At 42.0% G+C, this 18,354-nt stretch overlaps 3 protein-coding genes across 7 annotated transcripts in view; 2 read left to right on the top strand and 1 right to left on the bottom strand.

Moving 5' to 3' along the window:
• The window catches only part of abr (ABR activator of RhoGEF and GTPase), a 111,226-nt gene extending 102,806 nt beyond the window's left edge, over nucleotides 1-8,420 (top strand). For 3 of the 4 annotated variants that reach the window (XM_026327749.1, XM_026327750.2, XM_026327751.2), the window contains 7 exons: nucleotides 2,468-2,527; nucleotides 2,832-2,941; nucleotides 3,143-3,282; nucleotides 4,334-4,468; nucleotides 4,626-4,731; nucleotides 5,434-5,587; nucleotides 6,820-6,909. In XM_026327749.1, coding sequence (XP_026183534.1) covers nucleotides 2,468-2,527; nucleotides 2,832-2,941; nucleotides 3,143-3,282; nucleotides 4,334-4,468; nucleotides 4,626-4,731; nucleotides 5,434-5,587; nucleotides 6,820-6,909 — 795 coding nt within the window. Of the gene's footprint in view, nucleotides 1-2,467; nucleotides 2,528-2,831; nucleotides 2,942-3,142; nucleotides 3,283-4,333; nucleotides 4,469-4,625; nucleotides 4,732-5,433; nucleotides 5,588-6,819 lie in introns of all 4 variants that reach the window. The other variant, XM_026327748.1, reaches the window with a different exon arrangement.
• Nucleotides 8,421-8,995: 575 nt separating this feature from the next.
• timm22 (translocase of inner mitochondrial membrane 22 homolog (yeast)) lies at nucleotides 8,996-12,180 on the bottom strand. The gene is made up of 4 exons (XM_026328593.2): nucleotides 11,907-12,180; nucleotides 10,546-10,742; nucleotides 9,568-9,640; nucleotides 8,996-9,486 (listed from the first exon to the last, which is right to left on the bottom strand). Exons 1-4 carry the CDS (start codon nucleotides 12,178-12,180, stop codon nucleotides 9,410-9,412), a joined length of 621 nt encoding a protein of 206 aa, XP_026184378.1. The 3' UTR covers nucleotides 8,996-9,409.
• A 677-nt stretch (nucleotides 12,181-12,857) lies between these two features.
• Nucleotides 12,858-18,354, top strand: part of specc1 (sperm antigen with calponin homology and coiled-coil domains 1) — a 64,539-nt gene continuing 59,042 nt past the window's right edge. Inside the window, exon 1 of one of the 2 annotated variants that reach the window (XM_026327950.2) lies at nucleotides 12,858-13,052. The gene's annotated coding sequence lies outside the window, so the exon portion shown is untranslated. Of the gene's footprint in view, nucleotides 13,053-13,107; nucleotides 13,248-18,354 lie in introns of those variants that run through there. The other variant, XM_026327951.1, reaches the window with a different exon arrangement.

The following is an 18,354-nucleotide window of genomic DNA, read 5'->3' as shown; positions in this document are numbered from 1 at the left end:
ACACACATACTTATTGTATTCTCTATGAGGAAAACGCTGTGTACACCGGCCCAGAAGATATGAAGTATTTCTGTGCTTTGCCTCAGGCTGTAATCTGTTCTGGCCTTTCTTAAATCTTGTGTTTTAAGTAGTTTTCATGGTCATACAAAGAGAACTTTGACACCAGAGTGATACGATCCTAATCTGAACCATATTAGCTGTGGGATGTCTCTTAGGAAATCCACGAGACAGTTTGACATGAGATACATGCATGAATGTGCACACACAGTAGATGCTTTTATCCTTTAATATCCTCTTCATGCATTCCCAGAAAGGGAAATGAGTCTTTTAACGTTAAACCTTTCTGGACTGAGATGAAAAGTGTGTTGGGCCTTAAACATTCTTCATATACAGTAAACCAGCTTCTGTAAAATGAATTTTTGCTCCTTAAGAACAACAGTGATTTCCTACTGTGTCCACCGATTATATTAGAGTACCTTATTAAACACCAAGAGGAAATTCTGGTATTGCAGTATAACAAGCTTTAGTGTTTTAGTTTGGTTTCTAAGTTGTAGGAGAATGATTGTGAAACCTACACATTACCTGCTGCCATCTCTCTGGATAAAACCTCTCCTCCTCCATCCAACTAGACACATCACAGCTCCCATCAATCACAATCCATTTCCACCTAAGCTGTTTCTTGTCATGCATGAATGTGTTCTTTATTCTGAGTGAAAAATTTAGTACAAACATCAGTCTGACTTTGCTTCGTGCAGGCCTCCCTAGCCAAGCTGTTTTCAGTCATCCCTTTAAACCAACTTATTTCTCCAGGAAAGGAACACAGGGGGAATAGGCCAAGTTCCTCTCAAAGTATTTTTAATAAAAAGGCAGCCAGTTGAGGATACAGTTTCAAGAAGGGTCACTGAGTGTAACTTCTGCCTGTAAAGGATCCTCTTTGTTTTTAAAACCCTATTCGAGTGCATTCATTTTTAATCAGGTTTTTTAGAAATTAGCAGAGTAATAGGGAGGAAATGGGTGGGAGGAACAGTTTTTGTTTTTCCAGTGAGTCTACATTGAGGGGTTTACGGGAGGCATTGTTTGAGAGTCCTGGATCTTTGCCCAGCTTGCTTATTGGCTGTAACGGTATAAAGACCCAGTTGTGGTGATTACCTGTCCCTGGTCTCAAACTCACACCCTGCTGGGAAAACAGGCTTTAACGATAATAGGAATGCGTGAAACCAATGCCAAATGGCCTTTTTACGAGTCAATGAAATACACTCACTGAGAATGTTTATTGGTGGATGCGTAATGCTGACGATGAGAGAAGTGTGCTGCCCTTGTGCTCACCCAGCAATCATTATTTTCCCCTAAGTTGAGCACATCACCGCACAGACATGTAATGATATAACTGTGTATTGCAGATGCTCAAACAGCCTATAAAAAAGACATTAGCTGCTGTGGCCTCACAGTGGACACCGACTCCAGGAGACTTGAAACAACAACAAGCTGCCATCTATCATAACTCAGAGGGCATCATGGGACATGTGATATAAACTTTGAGAGTCTGTCTTGCTGTTCAGTGGTCTGAGCCAATTAGGAGCCTTGTTGGGCCCTGGGGAGACTTCAGTGGGCATAAGTGGCACCATTCTTTCCCACAGTAGACATAGTGACCGTAAAGGAGTTTGTCTCTGTTCTGGTTCTGAGGTGGAACAAATGGGGCAGCACAAAGGTGAACTCTGGCCTTAGTGAATATCAGCCCCTTCCTTCAGTTTTAAACTTTGTTGGTTGCAGATTTGCCCTTCTTGTTCCACCATGGTCCAACATTTATGTGGTCATGTTTTGCAATAGGTACTGGCTCAGTCAATACATGATTTGAGGTTATGTTGCAGAGTGGGGGGAGCCAGCAGCCAGCCAGTTCCTGTAGTGTTGTGGTGATATCATTTGCCTGATATGCAGAGGTTCTTGGTTTGAAATCAGGTGGAAACAGCACTTTTTTTTTTCTGCTCTAAAAACAGGGACAAACGCAAGCATTGACTTTATAGAGATGTTTTGTAATTTGTAACTGAGTGGAAGTGAATTAGGTTGAGTTAGATGAGAATCAAGCCATGTTATTAAATCGGTGTGAATCTGATATGACGAGGCAAATATAATCCATCACCTCTCACATTACTGCTACTCCTTCACAAGGGTTTGCTTCAGTTTTCACGCCACCTGCTGCTGAACACTACCTAGAAAATGAAACAAGGCAATTCTAAAATTCCCTTTACTGCTTTTATTTTTATTTGTTTTAAATATTAACAAGCCTATCTGCAAATGTACACACAAAAAGTAAAAGCTGGACTCCTTCCATGTAGTAAAAACTTTCCACATGATTGTGTTGAAAGTGTTTGACTTTTTCTCTGTATGAATGAAGCCTGTGCCCTTATTTGGTCAAGGACTGCAAAAAATCTTACCATTAAATGTTTCTGTGTTTCTGCTTATCTTTCAGCTGGACCCTCAGACAGTGCAGTCCAAGAACTGGCACATGGATGTCATAGAGATGAATGGGGTAAGACCGAGTACAGTGATCTGTGTTGTGTTTGGCAAAGGCAATGTATGTTTGGCTAGCTTTTCTGATAACACAGTCAGTATCTTACAAACACAGGATCCCCTTACATCTCTGCTGGAAGTCTAAGTGAGAAATGCTGAGTCCTACGGACGTTTGTGCACACAGCTTGGAGATGCTGGGTGGTGTAATTGTGTTTAGTTGTTCAGACTTAAAATGTTCGCTGTCAATCAACAAAGCCCACATAAGGGCTTATGACGGTCCCAAAGTTCAGTTTACTTGATCTGTGTCATTCACTCATCATCAGATCAAAGTGGAATTCTCCATGAAGTTTACAAGTCGGGACCTTAGCTTGAAGAGAACGCCGTCCAAAAAACAGAGTGGGGTGTTTGGAGTCAAAATCAACGTGGTGACAAAGTAAGTATGATCCTGTAAATGAGATCAAAATTAGCATTATCTTAAACTCGTATTCTTAAGTACAAAATGAAATTTTACACTTCATTAAGTTACACAAGGTTTGCAAATAAGACATCGTCTGACATAGATATCATCAGCCAGTGAAAAGAACCAGAATTTTCACATCAACAAAGTAACCTGAGTATAACTGTTTGTCCACAGGCGTGAACGCTCCAAGGTGCCTTACATAGTCCGCCAGTGCATTGAGGAAGTGGAGAAGAGAGGGATTGATGAAGTAGGAATCTACAGGATCTCAGGGGTGGCCACTGACATCCAGGCCCTCAAAACAGCATTTGACACCAGTAAGACTCCACTCTCTGTCTTGTGTGTGACACAGGAGGACCATCAATGCCATTTAGTGCTTTGTCACTACTGTGCTATAGTGCTGGGAAACACATTTATGATGTTTTGCCCATATATATATCACAAAACAAGTGATTCTGTGATCCACAGTATATTACAGTGAGATCTGAGATATTTCATAATGTATCTCTGAATATAGCTTGAAGGCAAAAGATTTTTTCAAAATATGAGGAATGATCAGATGATGCATGTTCTTTATTAATAATATTATTAAACAGTCGATTAGGGTAAATAACCCCATAAACATATTTTAAAGCAAAATCTTATTTAGTGAAGCATCAAATAATTGATCATGTCCAATTATATATCATCAAGCACTGGCCTTATTGCCCCTAGGAATTTCCAAGAAATGCAGTGCGTGCATAGTGGCAGTATCTGTGGAAGATTAATGGTGGTTGTTTATGCCTCTGCTCTAACACTGTGGTTCCCAGACCATTTTCTGCAGGGGCCTCCTTTTTAGATAAGAATGATTTCAAGCCGTCCCCCACACTGATGCATACACATCTTTTGCTTCCAAACACCACATGGCATCTTAACCTGTTCACTTTAAACTGTCAGAAGCTAACATCAGTGTAATGTGACACATAACACTCTTTGGGCTCCCCTCATTACCCACTGTTGTGCTGGTGGAGCTTTTTCCACAATAGCTCCACAGCCCCCTCGGTGTAGAGAGCAGATTTGTGGGAACTGACTGCTAGGGAATCCAGACCAGATGAGGAGCAGCAGCTTTCAAGAGTTTGAGTTTTAAATTGCATGGGAGTGTCTCAGTGTTGGTCATGGCTGATTTTACCAAGATCCAACAGAGCAGAGCCCAGTGTCACCTTTCATATTTTTCTGCTCTTGTGAAGCATGTCTGCAATCTGCCTCCTTCTGGATGTAGAGCTGTTGTGAGATTACATCATTCCTGTAGACAAACAGACTCCACAGCAGCTGTGTTCCTTCAAACCTGTAGTAATGTGGACCTTCTTTCTTTTTGTGTTTGATTTGCAGATACCAAAGATATTCTGGTGATGCTGAGTGACATGGACATTAACGCCATCGCAGGGACTCTGAAGCTGTACTTCAGGGAGCTGCCGGAGCCTCTGCTCACTGACCGCCTCTACCCCGCCTTCATGGAGGGCATAGGTGTGGCCTTTATTCCAGGAAGTGTTTGTCATCAATAGCCAGTTTTTACAAAGTTTCACAAGGGAGTTAAAGTTGCCCAGCTAGAAGAGATAAAGGTAAAAGTTAACGAGCTGTCTTACAATGATTGAATCTGACATCTTTTTCCTCTCCCTTGCAGCGCTCTCAGACCCAGCAGCTAAGGAGAACTGCATGATGCATCTCCTGCGCTCGCTGCCTGACCCCAACCTCATGACCTTCCTCACTCTGCTGGAACACCTCAAACGGTAAACAGCCCCCCCCCCCCGGCCCCCTCACACACAGACACACACTCGTCCCAGTTAGGCCAAAGTAACCAACAACTATTGGTTTCTAAGTAAATTCATTTGCTGTCAAACACTGTTTTCACACTTCTTCATTATGCTTTTATTTTTCCTTTCTTATCCTAATCTGAAACGTACAACCTAAAAAAGTTCTTGTACCTCCTCAGTATATTAACGTCTTCTATATTTATCTCACAGACCGTTTCATGTCTCGTTTTCAACTATCTCACGTATTCGGTCAACCAGTCAGTCATGTAATGTTTATATTTTCAGTCAATGTTCAGTCAGATATTGGGGTCCTGAAATGAAAAATGGAAAACTCTCCTTCTCATTGGGCTAAAATGGCTCATTCAGTTCCCCAGAGCATATTTAGTAAGAGCGACTTTAATTTTTGTTTTGTTTTTGTTTTGTATATATTGTCATTGAGTGAAGCTTTACACTTTTTTTTTCTCCTCCCACACATTCATTTCAATAGTTTTTTGCACATCTGTTGTTTGATTTTAACCCGCTGTCACCTTGTTTTAAAGCTTCACACTCACATTCACAAGTTTCCCACATTCCCACGCGTGAGAAATTTAAGAGATGGAGCAGCGGACTATCTCGCTGTAGTATTAACCCCTTCCTGTCTTTACTGAGCAATGGGTCTGTTGCTGTGTGTTCCTGCAGGGTGGCTGAGAAGGAGCCTATCAACAAGATGTCGCTCCATAACCTAGCCACTGTGTTTGGCCCCACTCTGCTCAGGCCCTCAGAGTCAGAGAGCACAAAGGGACAGCACATCACCTCTGCCTCTGACATCTGGTCACATGACGTCATGGCCCAGGTACCTACACTCACCTGCATTTGAATTTGGTTTTGTTTCGTTATTTAATTATTATGTTGATTCCACATATTTACACAGCTCTGTTTTCTGTTAAAATCATATCGATAAATTGAAACTGAGTAGGCATCCCACTGTGCGTGTATGCAGTGGACTGCAGACTGGTGTGTACATGAATATTTCCTCGGTCGTTGCATGTGTTTTCCGGATGAATTGTACTCCCATGTCGCCAACTGACCCATGTCAGTGCGATCTATTCTCCCTGCTGTATTTGGCCTGCAGGCCAGCAATTTGTCTCTACCCAGAGACACGTTTCCTTTGCACAAATGTCTTTTCTTGGCAGAATAAGCAACATCTAGAATATATCATCATAAAACGGAGCAGCATACACATGCAGGAGGCCTTGGCTGGTCACTGCAGTGAAGCCCAGTGCTTCTACTTTGGTGTATTTAAATGTTTACTGCATAAGTATACAAAACGTCACACAGTAAAGAAACATGCTCCCTCTGAATATAATCTCAGTGAATTTTCACCTCTTTCTAATAAGGGACTCCATCTTGTAATTAAAGATAGGGGAGCTGACTGGTTCACTGAGAGACTAGTAACTGGATTTCCTGGTAAACTAGAAAAAAAACAAAAAGGAAAACAAGTGACATATGACATTATGGGGGAGATTAAGGGAAATTGTGCAGCAGTGTGATGTGGAGCATGAGACAGAGTCAGCTGCTTTCATAAAGACAATCTGGAGACATTTACATTCACTATGCTCAAAAGTAATTTTCCGCCTGCAGTTTATTGGCTGCCAGAACTTGCTATACATGTTAAATCAGCATGTTGTTAGCATTAAATCAGGAACGTGTATTTCTTGTGGAAGCTGTGGCTAAGCAGGAGGAGTAAAACATGCATGTCAGGCAAATATCATGAAGCTGTAACCAAAGGCAAAGTACAGTTATAGAAATACTGCCTTCATTAGTGACATTCAGGATGGTATGGATCAGTGGTCTCCAACTCTGGTCCTTGAGAGCTACTGTCCTGCAGGTTTTCCAACTATCCCTGTCGTTCCAGTTTCTGTTTGGCTGAACACACTTGATCCAGGTAATCAGCGGTGAGTAGGGCAGGGATCTGGAAAACAAACAGGACAGTAGCTCTCGAGGACCAGGGTTGGAGACCACTGGTATAGATTAATTTTGATTAAATTCATGGAAATTGTGACTAAACTAATTCTCTTCTTTTAGGTCCAGGTGCTGCTGTACTACCTGCAGCATCCTCCCATCTCCTTTGCCGAACTGAAGCGCAACACGCTCTACTTTTCCACTGACGTTTAATCCACACCCACCTTTCTCCGGGTGGCGCCTGGAGAAAAGAGAGTGAGAGACTCCATACAGGCCTTGTTCCCCACCACTCGGTCCTTTCCACTCACCTCTCCCCCCAGCAGGCAGCTCATCTCGACTGTACAGCCCCCTCCTCCTCATCTCTCCTGTCTACACCTCCAAACCCCTCCCCCCTGCAGAGAGATGGAGCTGAACACATAGGGAGGTGGTGAAGGAAATTTCCTGGTCGTCTAGTAGTCACGTGTCCTGTTTGTAATGTGAGGAGAGCAGAGCATCCTCCTGCCTCCCGCTGACAAAATTACCAGGCATTCTGGGACCACAATGGGAAAGGTTGGGGTGTCTGGAGGCCACAGCCTGGCGCGGTGGTACACGATCATGTCCAAAAGTGTGTGGTGGTGTTTTTTAGTGAGCCCTTTGCAGACTGGTTTATTGATCTCAGAAACCAGTCGACTCAACCTCCAGCTTTTCTTTCCTTATCATTGGCATTCCAGAGAAATGGCATTTACATGTTTTCTTTTTTTATTTTGTTCTACAGCTGTTTCCTTTTTCTGTATTTCTGGCTTTGTGCATGTGTTGGGGAAGGCTGAGTGACGATGTAGTTGAACTTAAGTGAGGTGTGTGTGCGTGTGTGTGTGCGTGTGTGCGTTTGTTTGTGTGTTTGTTTAAGGGACTGAGAAATTGTGAGGTTTATAAATGGCTGAGAAGCCATCGTAAGTGGCTGGCGATGTCTCTGTACAGATAAACGAGAGAACTGCCCTGCCCAGTGAGTCTTGGCCAAATTAGCCCTATTTATTTTAAATATATATGTGTGCCTGTACAGTTCTGTGCAACTAGAGAAATGCTCTAAGGAGTCTGTTTTTTGAAGTTTATTCAGGTAGTGATGTTATTTTTTAGTCTGATTTTCGCATTCACCAGGTGTATGGTTGGTAAGCTGTACTGAAAAGATCACCAGAAAGTCTGCCAGTAAACTTCAGATCACTGTGTAGAGAAGAAAGGCCACTTTGTGACGTGAAGGTTGTTGTGGCAAAAAAAAACAACAAAAAAAAAAATAAATAAAAAAATAAAGAAAAACAATGAATGGAACATTTAGCTTTTTTCCCCTTGTTGTTGCATTGCAAGCTTGTTGCAAGTGTCTTACTGCACCGGTATAATCTATAGGATGATTTGTGTAGTTGCCCTCATTGCATGTTCAGCTTGTCAGTCAAGCCAGGTCGGGTAACACAAAGGTAGGTTGACTCTGCTAGGCCCTCAGTATAACTGGCAAACACCCATCTCTGCTCTGCACAAAGCCAACCTTTCTGCTATCAAGCCTGCAACATATCTTAAAATACTGTAAGCACTGCTAGATGAGTACTATTTGATATTTTTAATATAAGATTAAAATAAAACTGTTGTATTTTACTTCCCTTGAGAAGAATTTCAGTATACTGTAATATTGAGGCTAAATGTCAATGTGAACTTTTCCCCCTTTTTTTAGTAAAATAAAAGTTACCAAAATATTCTCACTTTGTGTCTGTCTGCAGTTTAAGACCTATGATATCAATAATCCTGTCAGTGGCTCGATAACATAACTAATTACAAAAACATGTTGATTGCTGAATAAAGCCAGCACATGCTCCTTATTCTCTCAGTGTAAAGAGCTGAGCGCAACTATAGTGTATTGTATTGTTCATTTATTATACATCATATTCAGTGTTATGTTTGAATTGGGACTTCATTTTATATTCTGTCAATTATCACACCTAAGTCAGCATCACAGCAAATCATCATTACATCAAATCCTAAGATCTGAAAGATCAACCTGCATCTGTGAAAACAGTTTCAGGTCTTTGCATATTGCGCCACCTGGAGGCCAGTTTTGCACAACACTAACCATGACTTCCAGTCAATGTTTAATTCTCAAGGCTGTAAATGTGCAGTACACAAGTGCACTTCACCCCTTGATATGTTGAAAAATGTGGGTAGTAGTAGGTCAAATCTGATGAAATCTGTATATGTAGATGAGTAGCTTGCATGACCTACAAAAGTTCCTGTAGTCCTGCAAACATTACCTCTGTAAACATCAAGAAAGACTTGAATGCTCATGTTAATTAAAAACATCTTTAATATAAATAATCCTGATGCTAATTAGATACAGACACATCACAGTAATGTTCTACAGCAAGAACAGTGATTATCTGATTTCAGCACTTCCATCTCATCATTATACCTCCATCATAGAAGCAGACCCACTCTGCTTGGTTTCTTCATTCAACATCTGAAGTTGGTTTGTTTTACTCACTCAGACATAAGAGGAAAATACAGACAGGTCTTTTTCAGTCCACTGTGGTGTCACTTTCCACCAGTGAATACAAACAGGAACCTGTCACTTCCACCAAACGCATCAGTTCTGCTTTTACAACAGCCCTCTATGTGCAGGTCTACGGTGTATTCACATGGTTGGATTTCTCACAGTGCGAGTCTCCAAGTGTCCACAGAGCCGCTCTTAAATGGTTCATCGCAAATAATATTCAATGGCAGCGGAGAACGCAGCAAAGCCTCCGCATCCCAGGACACCAGCCTTCAGACCAGCTACAAAACAGAAACAAATACATAACAAATACAGTACTTTTACTTTAAAACATTAAAGTAAATACACACCAAGTTACATACCGCGAAATCCAATGGCTCCTCCAGTTACACAACCACTGTACACTGCATTCTTCCAGTCAGATTTGCCTCTGTGCTGCAAATGAAAAAAGAATTTACAATTGATGTGTTTGCAAAGGCCTGAAGAAAAGAAAAAAGGCAGGGAACAGTGAGAGTTTCCAATCTGAATTACCCATTAGCATGGTGCTGTGCCTGAACTGTAACAATCTGGATTATTACTTTGGAGTTTAACACGATCATCAGTAAAGAAAAAAATCAAAAACTGCAGGTTTGCACCAGGGGGTGCTGCCAGACCACTCTGAGGAGGCTAAATCCACAGAACAGAACCATTATGAACTCAGCCATTCAATACAAGGTACTGAATAGCAAAAAAATAACAGTATGGAGATTTGCATTAAATAGTCCGAGAATAAAGAATGGATGAAGCCTCATTACATCATCCCTGCGCACTTTTACTGGAAAAGTGACTATAACCCTGCCCTCTAGTCAATCAGGACACACAAAGTACACAACTCCTGAGAGATGCGTTGGTAATCAAAGTTACAAACACTGCAGCAAATGTGCTCCATAGAGGTTTTTGTGTTATTCATCACACTTGTTTCAACTTTAAAACCACATTTTCTCTTTGCTGATAAGATTACTGGTTCTGACCATCGTCTGCTGTGATTTCTCTAACTCCACCACAAATGTCTGCATCATTTTGGAGCTGAGTTAGTTAGTCACCAAAAAAAAAAAAAAAAAAAATCCCATCACACCTAATATGATGAAGATTGTCGGAGTGTTCTTCAAACCGTGATTATTATACCAGAGCTTCATTTTTAAGTGTTTACATTATTTTGTCTGTTTCTTGAGTTGTTACAGAAAATAGGGGACATATAAAATCCTGATGTATCACAGTCACACAGTAACGCTGTTTTGTTTGTGTGGACTCATCCAACATCATCTGATGCCAGCAGCCCACACAGCAGAGCTGTGACGTACTGATTCTATGATGCACTCTGTACAGGAGAACATGGCGCCCACGATGGCGAAGTTCTTGGCGTAGGACATCCCCCGCTGGCCCATGTCTTTGAGGACTTCTCGTGCTGTTGGAGTCCTCAGAGGGTCTTTGGGGTCAAAGCCAACGTTAGTATCAATGCCAGCCGTGAAGACACCAAAAGCTCCACCGAGGACAAATCCTGTGGAAAACAAAAACACAAACATGACTGTCTGAACAATAAAACAACTGAAGAATGTTAAATATCTGCAGCATCATATTTTTTTCCATCAATAATTTCAGGTCTACGTCAGGAGCGATTTTAGACCCATTTTAGGGCTGCTCAAGATAATCATTAGGCCTGTTATTATATAACTAACTTATATAACTAATATCAGATTTTGTGAACGTTCATTTTGTGAACTCGTTTTGTAATCTGCCACACACGTAAAAACAATGTAGAAGAAGAAGGTGGAGGTGGATTTCATGGAGGAGATTAAATCCAGAAGTTAGAAAGCAAACACTGGATCATTATTACTGTGACTTAGAAAGTGTGTGGTTACAGCTCCATGTGTGAATATTGTTTATTATTTATATTTATTTAACTTAACTACTATGAAATAGCAATAGTCTGTAGTGTTATGAAGCACTGCAATTATTCTTTTTCATTAACAAATGAAGGAAAAATCAAACCACTGCTAAGCTGTCTTTAGTTTTTATGATGGGATTACACATATTGGCTGTGCAGTTACACAGAGAATTTATTGACACATTCATGGACAGTGAATCCAGCCACTGGGCAAAACCTCAATAACTGCAAATCCGTTCTTCCATAGATAGATATCCCTTTTTTCCAAAGAAAACAACCGGGTTCAGGTGAGAAAGTGAGGTCAAAATGACACTACCTGACTGCATTACTCATATCAATCCAATGTTCCATTAAGGTTATAAATCTGAATGATGGTCTACGTTATACAAAATCATCCACAGCCCACCAAGAATGATCCGAGTCTCAGTGTCTTCACCAGATCCCACCCACAGCCTGGGGCTGGCGCCAGGTAAAGATGACGTTCAGACAGAGATATGAGCAGGTGAGGTGTGTTTCTCACGTTTACTCCAGGTACTCTGGTTTCCTCCCACAGTCCAAAAACATGTATGTCAGGTTGATTGGTGACTCTAAATTGCCCATAGGAGTGAGTGTGAGTGTGTGAGGTTGTTTGTCTCTATGTGGCCCTGTGATGGACTGGTGACCTGTCCAGGGTGGACCCCTGCCTTTCACCCGAGAGAGCTGGGATAGGCTCCAGCAGATCCCTGGGACCCTGGTTAAGGAATAAGCGGTTACAGATGATGGATGGATGTTTCTCACCTCCCACGCAGGCCAGCAGGGACTTGAAGGCGCAGCTCTCCATCCCCCTCTCGATCATCTTCTGCTCGTCGGTTTTTGGGGGTATCGGCAGACCCCCCATCACGGCGGGGTTCAGGTCTTTTACGCGCCTCCTGTCCCCGATAAGATGTTCCATGATCATACTGTACTGAATCATTGGGCTATCCACACTCTGGTCAGCCGGGGCCGGACCCTGCGAGTCGGGGGCAGCAGCGTTTGCTGTTCCCGTGGAGGCGGCCATGTTTGTCAATGACATTCCTGTTGGGTAAATGTAGTCAAAAAGCTGCGGCTGCAGATTCGTCACAGTTTCCACAGCGGAAACACAGTTCGGATGTATTTATATGCACAATTACATCCTGATAGGTGAAAACATACAGATTTTAAAATAAGAATTAAAACATCGTTTTGCCTAAAAAAAGGTTTTTAAAATACATGTCCGCACATTCGACACAAAGTCCACTTGAGCTGCGACCTGAGCGCCAGCCCAGCAGAGAAGCTGGTTGTGTTGTTAAATTGTATTAGTTATACTTAGTGTGTCCAACATTAGAAATAGAATAGAGTGGTATGTTTTAAATCTTACATCAAAACACATATAAAACACATATCGATCCTGCATTTGTGCTACTTAAATCTATACGTTTTGTTGCCTGGTCGGGTGATGTTTCCCACTATTTAAACGTAGCCGGGTCCAATAAAAACCCTGTAGTCCTGGTGAAATATTACATGTGGATAAACGTCCCATTTACATCTTTAATCGTCTCATCATGGGTTGGTTGGATAAATTTAAACTTTCCTTTTGTTTTCCTTTTTTTTAAAAGTGTTTTAACATAAAGACTACATTTCCCAGAAATCTCCCCGTGCACTGCGCCAAAGTCGCTTCACGCGCTCCACCTACCGGCTCCAGCACGAGCAGGCGGTGACACTAATGAGTCGCATGCGTGTGGCGGCAGCAGCAGCATCCCGGCGAAGCAGCAGCAGCGACAGCGGCTACTGAACAAGTGAGCTGAGGCTGGCGGCTAATTGTGGCTGGTGCTGACAGTCTGTATCGGGTTTTCTTCTGGTCCCCCTTTTATTGGCTCAGTGTAAACTTCAGCGTCAACGCTTCTCTGCTGTCGGAGGAGATTGAAGGTGAGAGAGAGAGAGAGAGTCGCTCGGGACCAGCGGGGTTTGGCCAGTTGGCACAAACTGATGTTGATGTTATTTTAACGTCACTTCAGACGGGTCTGCTCTTTCGGTGACTAAGTCCTGAAGCGGATGTGGGTCTGGTCATACGATAACGTCTGTCAGAAAATTAGCCAGAGGACTTGCTGCTTTCACGCTCAGGTATGTCGGACTGTAACGTCCGATAACAGAAAGTCATATTTCACGTCGTCTACGTGATGTTATCTTTTATTTAACAGCCACACGGTTTCACACATTCATCCCGGTTTCTCCTCACTTGCTAACGCTGCACCGAGCCGAGTCGTGAGTTCAACAGGATTTCTTCGATCAGCACCACATCTGCTCTGTAAACCGCGTTTTTATGGGCTCCGTCTTTATCCGTCCATGGTCACAAGTAAAGCTTGTACTACAGTGTCAAACCGTTTTTGACGGGGTAACCTTTACCTTGTATGGCGGGGACAGGTCAGTGAACATTCAGCCTTAAACCAGGGGCAGAGCCACTGCCCTCCTTGTTTTCCTACCTGCCTTACCCACAGCTGATTACCTGGATCAGGTGTGTTCAGCCAATCAGAAAGTGGAAGAGCAGCGATAGATGGAAAACAAGCAGGGCAGTGTCTCTGGAGGACCAGGCTTGGCTGCCCCTGGCCTAAACAATCAACACTCTGACCAGAATTTTACAAACGGGCAACTCAGGTCATAAGTGCCTTCAGTGCCGCCCACACCAACCTTAGAAAAAACTGACAAGAAACACAAAAATATCTTTAAAATGTATCATATTAATTATTATTAATCTATTATTACATTTTGAATGTAATGTTTTATTTACCAAGGACTGTTGAGTAATGCTGTTTCTAAACCTTTCCTGCACTGCTAGTAGTAAATACCTGGAGGAAAAATGCTGTGGCCTTTATTAATTCATAATTTTGTTGGCCTACCACCAGACTTAAACATGTAAGCATACAAACAGTAAGATGTGAAGTCCCCTCCAGGTTGCTAAAAAAGGAAGCAAACATATTCCCCACAAAACCGCTAAGGAGCGCCTGGCCTCAGCGTCCTCAATGGCAGCTCTAGCCCCGCACTCCAAGCTACATATATTATATCATTACATTAGTTTTCTATCAGAGGTGCTGTTTATCACCTGCTTCTTACATAATAACCTCATTTTTGTCCTCCCTGACAGAAACCTGACGATGTGCTGGCAGAACAAATTCCAAATGAATTTATCGAATTAAGTGTACTGCTAAAGTTTCCCTGTGTTTTATTTAAAGTTCACAATTTGCTGCCAATGGCAAGTTTCCTTTGGAACCACTTCAGTAGCGTTTTTTTCTTCACATGATCAGCCAGCCATTTGTTCCTCATTAGATCAGTGCCATGTGAAGCAGTCAGACAAGGCTTTGTTGTGTTGAGCGTAGTTATCTGTGAAGGTTTGTTGTTTTTGTCTTTAATAGGTTCTTAAATGCTTCATTATGGAAGACTATCCTGACTAAGCTGTTGTGTGTAATTCTATTCTTGCCACATATTATTGGCTTGTAACCTACATTACCCGAGTGTTTCAGATCACTCTAAAATAGGAAAGATGAATAACAAACCTTTGCTATTTTGGTCATGTTTACTGTGCGGAATAATTGGACACCTCAATAATGACAAAAGCAAAAACGAAGCTGTAACAGATCCTAATTGTAGAGCTTACAGTCTTGTGTTTATAGAAGAGAAAGGCCTTGCAGTGGTACATGCATGGGTCCTTTGGGGGAAACCAAATAATAGCTTTCACTTTTATCTGTTCCTTTTGATTATGCGGGGCCCAAAGTTCAAATGTGAGCGCGCTGCTCAGTCATTTATGATGCGTTCAAGGGGCTGTTGTTTGTAGGTAATTACAGTCTGTTTTTCTCGTGGTTAAACATCCAAAAAAGGAGAAATGGCTGGAAATCTGTCTGTGGCCTATGCGCTGTGTGCAGGTCAGGCGGTGTTAGACACAAGAACGCACAGAGGGAAGTCGTCTTGTGTCAGTGTAGTGTCAGTCAGACTACATGTCCTGCCCAGAGCACTGAATCACCCTTGTTATTTCTAAAGCTGCTCTCATCTTCTGTTCAACTCTTTATACAGCTGGTTCTTGTCATTGCCTTGCTATATATAGCCAAAGGTTACGTAGGGAGCACTCACATCCAGTTGTACAGCAGTGGAGTGGCTTTTGTTCAAGAAGAGAACAATACCTGCTGATCACCTCCACCACTCTCTTCAATGGGAAGAATTTAAATGTGTATGAATGTGAGATGTTCCAAAGGGAATTCAAAGTCTCCTGTGTGTTGCAGCACACACTCAGGAATATGTCCTGCCAGTACTGGTGTCCTGGATTTACTTTGGTTAACTAAATGCCAAGAGACAGCGAGTAGAAAAGCAGCAGTAGCACAGGAGTCTTTCATCTACATGCTGGAACTGACATATGAAATGAGTCAAGGTGGAGTAACAACATTTGGATTGACCTTGTGTTGCTGTGATACAATAAGAAGGTTGAAAGGCAGACAATGCTGTGATGTAGTCCTCTCACTGCTCCCTTCAGATGCTCACTTTACCCAACAGGTATAACCCCTGTGTCATCGCTCTGTGTCTCACACTTTCAGGAATGGGATAATTGGACACTTTTCAAACGTCCAGTTCCACAATATAACCAGCAAGAAATGTGCTTAGGCTGTGAATAGTCTAAAAGCTGTGTAAAGATACAGTCATTTTCATGTGCAAATAAGTAGCCATATCGCTCTTTAGTTTATAGAGATAAAAATAACTGGACACATAAGCTAAAGTCATAATTTAATTTTAAGCTCCACAGTGTCTGGTGTTTATTGGTGGTAGCAATTTTGAAATGGGAGGAATTGAGAAATAGATTGAAAATGACTATCACCAAATTGAGCTATCATGAAACTTTGACCTCAGGGACTCTACAACTGAGCCTGTAGGTGATGAGTTCCTAGAGTCCACTAGTTGCTGTGTATTGTTAGTCTGTAATGGCCTGTTGTTCAATGTGGAGTGCCAAATGTCTGTTTTTAGTTTTGTTAAAGGGGAAACCAAAATGTATGCATATGTATGTGCAAAATATTGTGCCGGTCTCTTCACAATGCAAATGGCCTCAATATAAAATGGATTTCTGGTCAAATTTAAGCTTGAGTAATGATAAGCAGTAGTCTTTGTTGATATAAAATGTGGTTTAGGGTGGAAATGACCTTATCTCTAAACAAACTAGACTAGATCATTTCCTGCTGGCTTCAATGTGCTAAAGTAATACAGTTTTGGAAGTCTGTACAGGTCAGCAAGTGCACAAAGTGTACTTTGTGTGCAGGAATCAATTTAGCACCTAGTGTGTTAAGATGGAAATTGTGTTCTTGTGACCCAAGATCTTGTATATTGATTCTAAGTGAGCTGACATGGAAATCCACCCTAGCCTGGTGGGTTGTAGATGTGGTCTCACAGAAGGGATTTGGTTGTATGATTTATGATTCCTGAGCAGCAGCAGCACTGCCCGGTGGGACTCTGCAGAGTATAGATATCGCAACAGCTAAGGCACTGCATCCGTATATGTAGCATGTCTTCTAATTTTGTGGTCTGAGGTCAGCTTGCCAGAGCTCTTCTGCGTGTAACTCTTTATTGATCCTTCATTGCTGTCAAAGTTGGTCCTGTCTTTTAACAAGAAGCTTTCACACTCTAAATACTCACATACTAACACACACCCGTTCAGATCAGAGTGAACTGAAAAGAAAGAGTTGTTATCTGTCCTCAAGAGGCAAGGTCTGGTCTGGATACAGTTGGAGTGGCACGTCCTTTACTGCAGTGGAGGAGGCTTTAATTGAGGAGATAAGATGAGATGGGCTGATAAAAGCAGGAATGAAAACTGGAGTGGCATTCAGTCACTTGAATAATACACCTCTGAGAGAAAATAAGACTCCTCATTTTTCTGTCAATAGGGTGCAGCTACTTTTAGCATGATATTCTAACCCTATAGTCAATAGACTTGTATAGGCACAAATGTTCCCCAGGCTGCATAGCATTGCCAGACTGCATTCCATTTTTATCTCCTGAAGTGTCATCTATGAAAAGGGCTCTGGAGAAAAATGCATTGCGCTATGTTCTGTCTAAGAGGTGTAGGTAGATGTCAGCGGTGAAGGACGGCAGCTCCAAGCATCATCTTCCTACTTGTTCTGTTTTTAGTTAGGGAACGTCCAGGAAATAGACTGCATACTTGACAAGCATCACAGTCTAACTCACTGGCTCCCAGGAATGCTACTGTTTCTATAAATGGGTCATTTGTGCCACGTAGTAAAGCAAAGATATGATTTTTACATATAAATGTCAGACTTATTTTGCCCCTTAGACTGCAACCTAAGAGCAAGAATAATATCTGGAGGAAATTCAATATACAAGTCTAGAATGAAACTGATTATTATTGAGGTATCCTATCCAGGTTAACAGGATAGGCAAGTTTACACATGTGACATTTACACATGTGGGGAGTGTCAATAAAATGTTTGCTTGTTAGCTGAAAGATGCCTAACCCATGGTGATCTTTCTTTCACACACAGGTTGCATTGAACACACCCACAGTGCACATCAAATAGCTCTCATACCACAAGTCTGTGTATTGTTGGACACCCAAATGCTACACAGTAGAGAGCACGTCTTTGGGGTTGGACAGCAATTGTATGCAGTGGAACTAACACTATGATGTTCCATTGTGAGTGAAACACTGAGCTCTGCTTCGTGGTTGCCTTTTTATTCCATCACAGTTCTCATGGATGCTATGCTTGTGTTTCTATGGAGTCCACCCACTCACTGTACATGTAGCCAGCCAGGCAGACAGGAAGGCAGCTGAAGTTTCTGCAACGTGGCTCTGTCTGACTGTTTATCGAGCAAGAACTTTGACACCATCAGAGCAGGAAGTATGGCCCACGAGGGAGCCCAGCTCTGAGAAAGATGAAACAGATGAAATATTCATGAAGCTCCTGCTACTGGTGAATCACACAGTGATTGTTGAGAGATAATGGATGGATGTGACTGCTTCAGGGTGGCACAGTTCAATACATCAGTAATTCCTTGATTGAATAGGGCCAAAGAGGAGTTGATATCCAAAACTATATTTGAAAGCGCCGATGTTGTTTTATCCAAGAAGGTAGTCATTTCCACATATAGGAGAGCAGCAGACAGTTTTATGAGCAGTCATCTTTATAGGACTGCTAATATAAAATGTAACACATTCTTTTTCAAAACTATATATTGGAAAGAG

This window comes from Mastacembelus armatus, chromosome 14, assembly GCF_900324485.2.
Source record: "Mastacembelus armatus chromosome 14, fMasArm1.2, whole genome shotgun sequence".
In the NCBI taxonomy this organism is placed as follows: domain Eukaryota; kingdom Metazoa; phylum Chordata; class Actinopteri; order Synbranchiformes; family Mastacembelidae; genus Mastacembelus; species Mastacembelus armatus.
The sequence above is the reverse complement of the archived record's forward strand: the minus strand, read 5'-3'. Positions and strand labels throughout refer to the sequence as shown.

What these genes read in the sequence shown, in the direction of transcription:
- timm22 (XM_026328593.2), bottom strand. Translation starts at nt 12,180, where the DNA reads ATGTCATTGACAAACATGGCCGCCTCCACGGGAACAGCAAACGCTGCT. An exon ending in CAGAGTGCATCATAGAATCA is followed by an intron (nt 9,641 to 10,545) that starts GTACGTCACAGC and finishes TTTCATTTGCAG; the next exon opens with CACAGAGGCAAATCTGACTG. An exon ending in AGGAGCCATTGGATTTCGCG is followed by an intron (nt 9,487 to 9,567) that starts GTATGTAACTTG and finishes TCTGTTTTGTAG; the next exon opens with CTGGTCTGAAGGCTGGTGTC.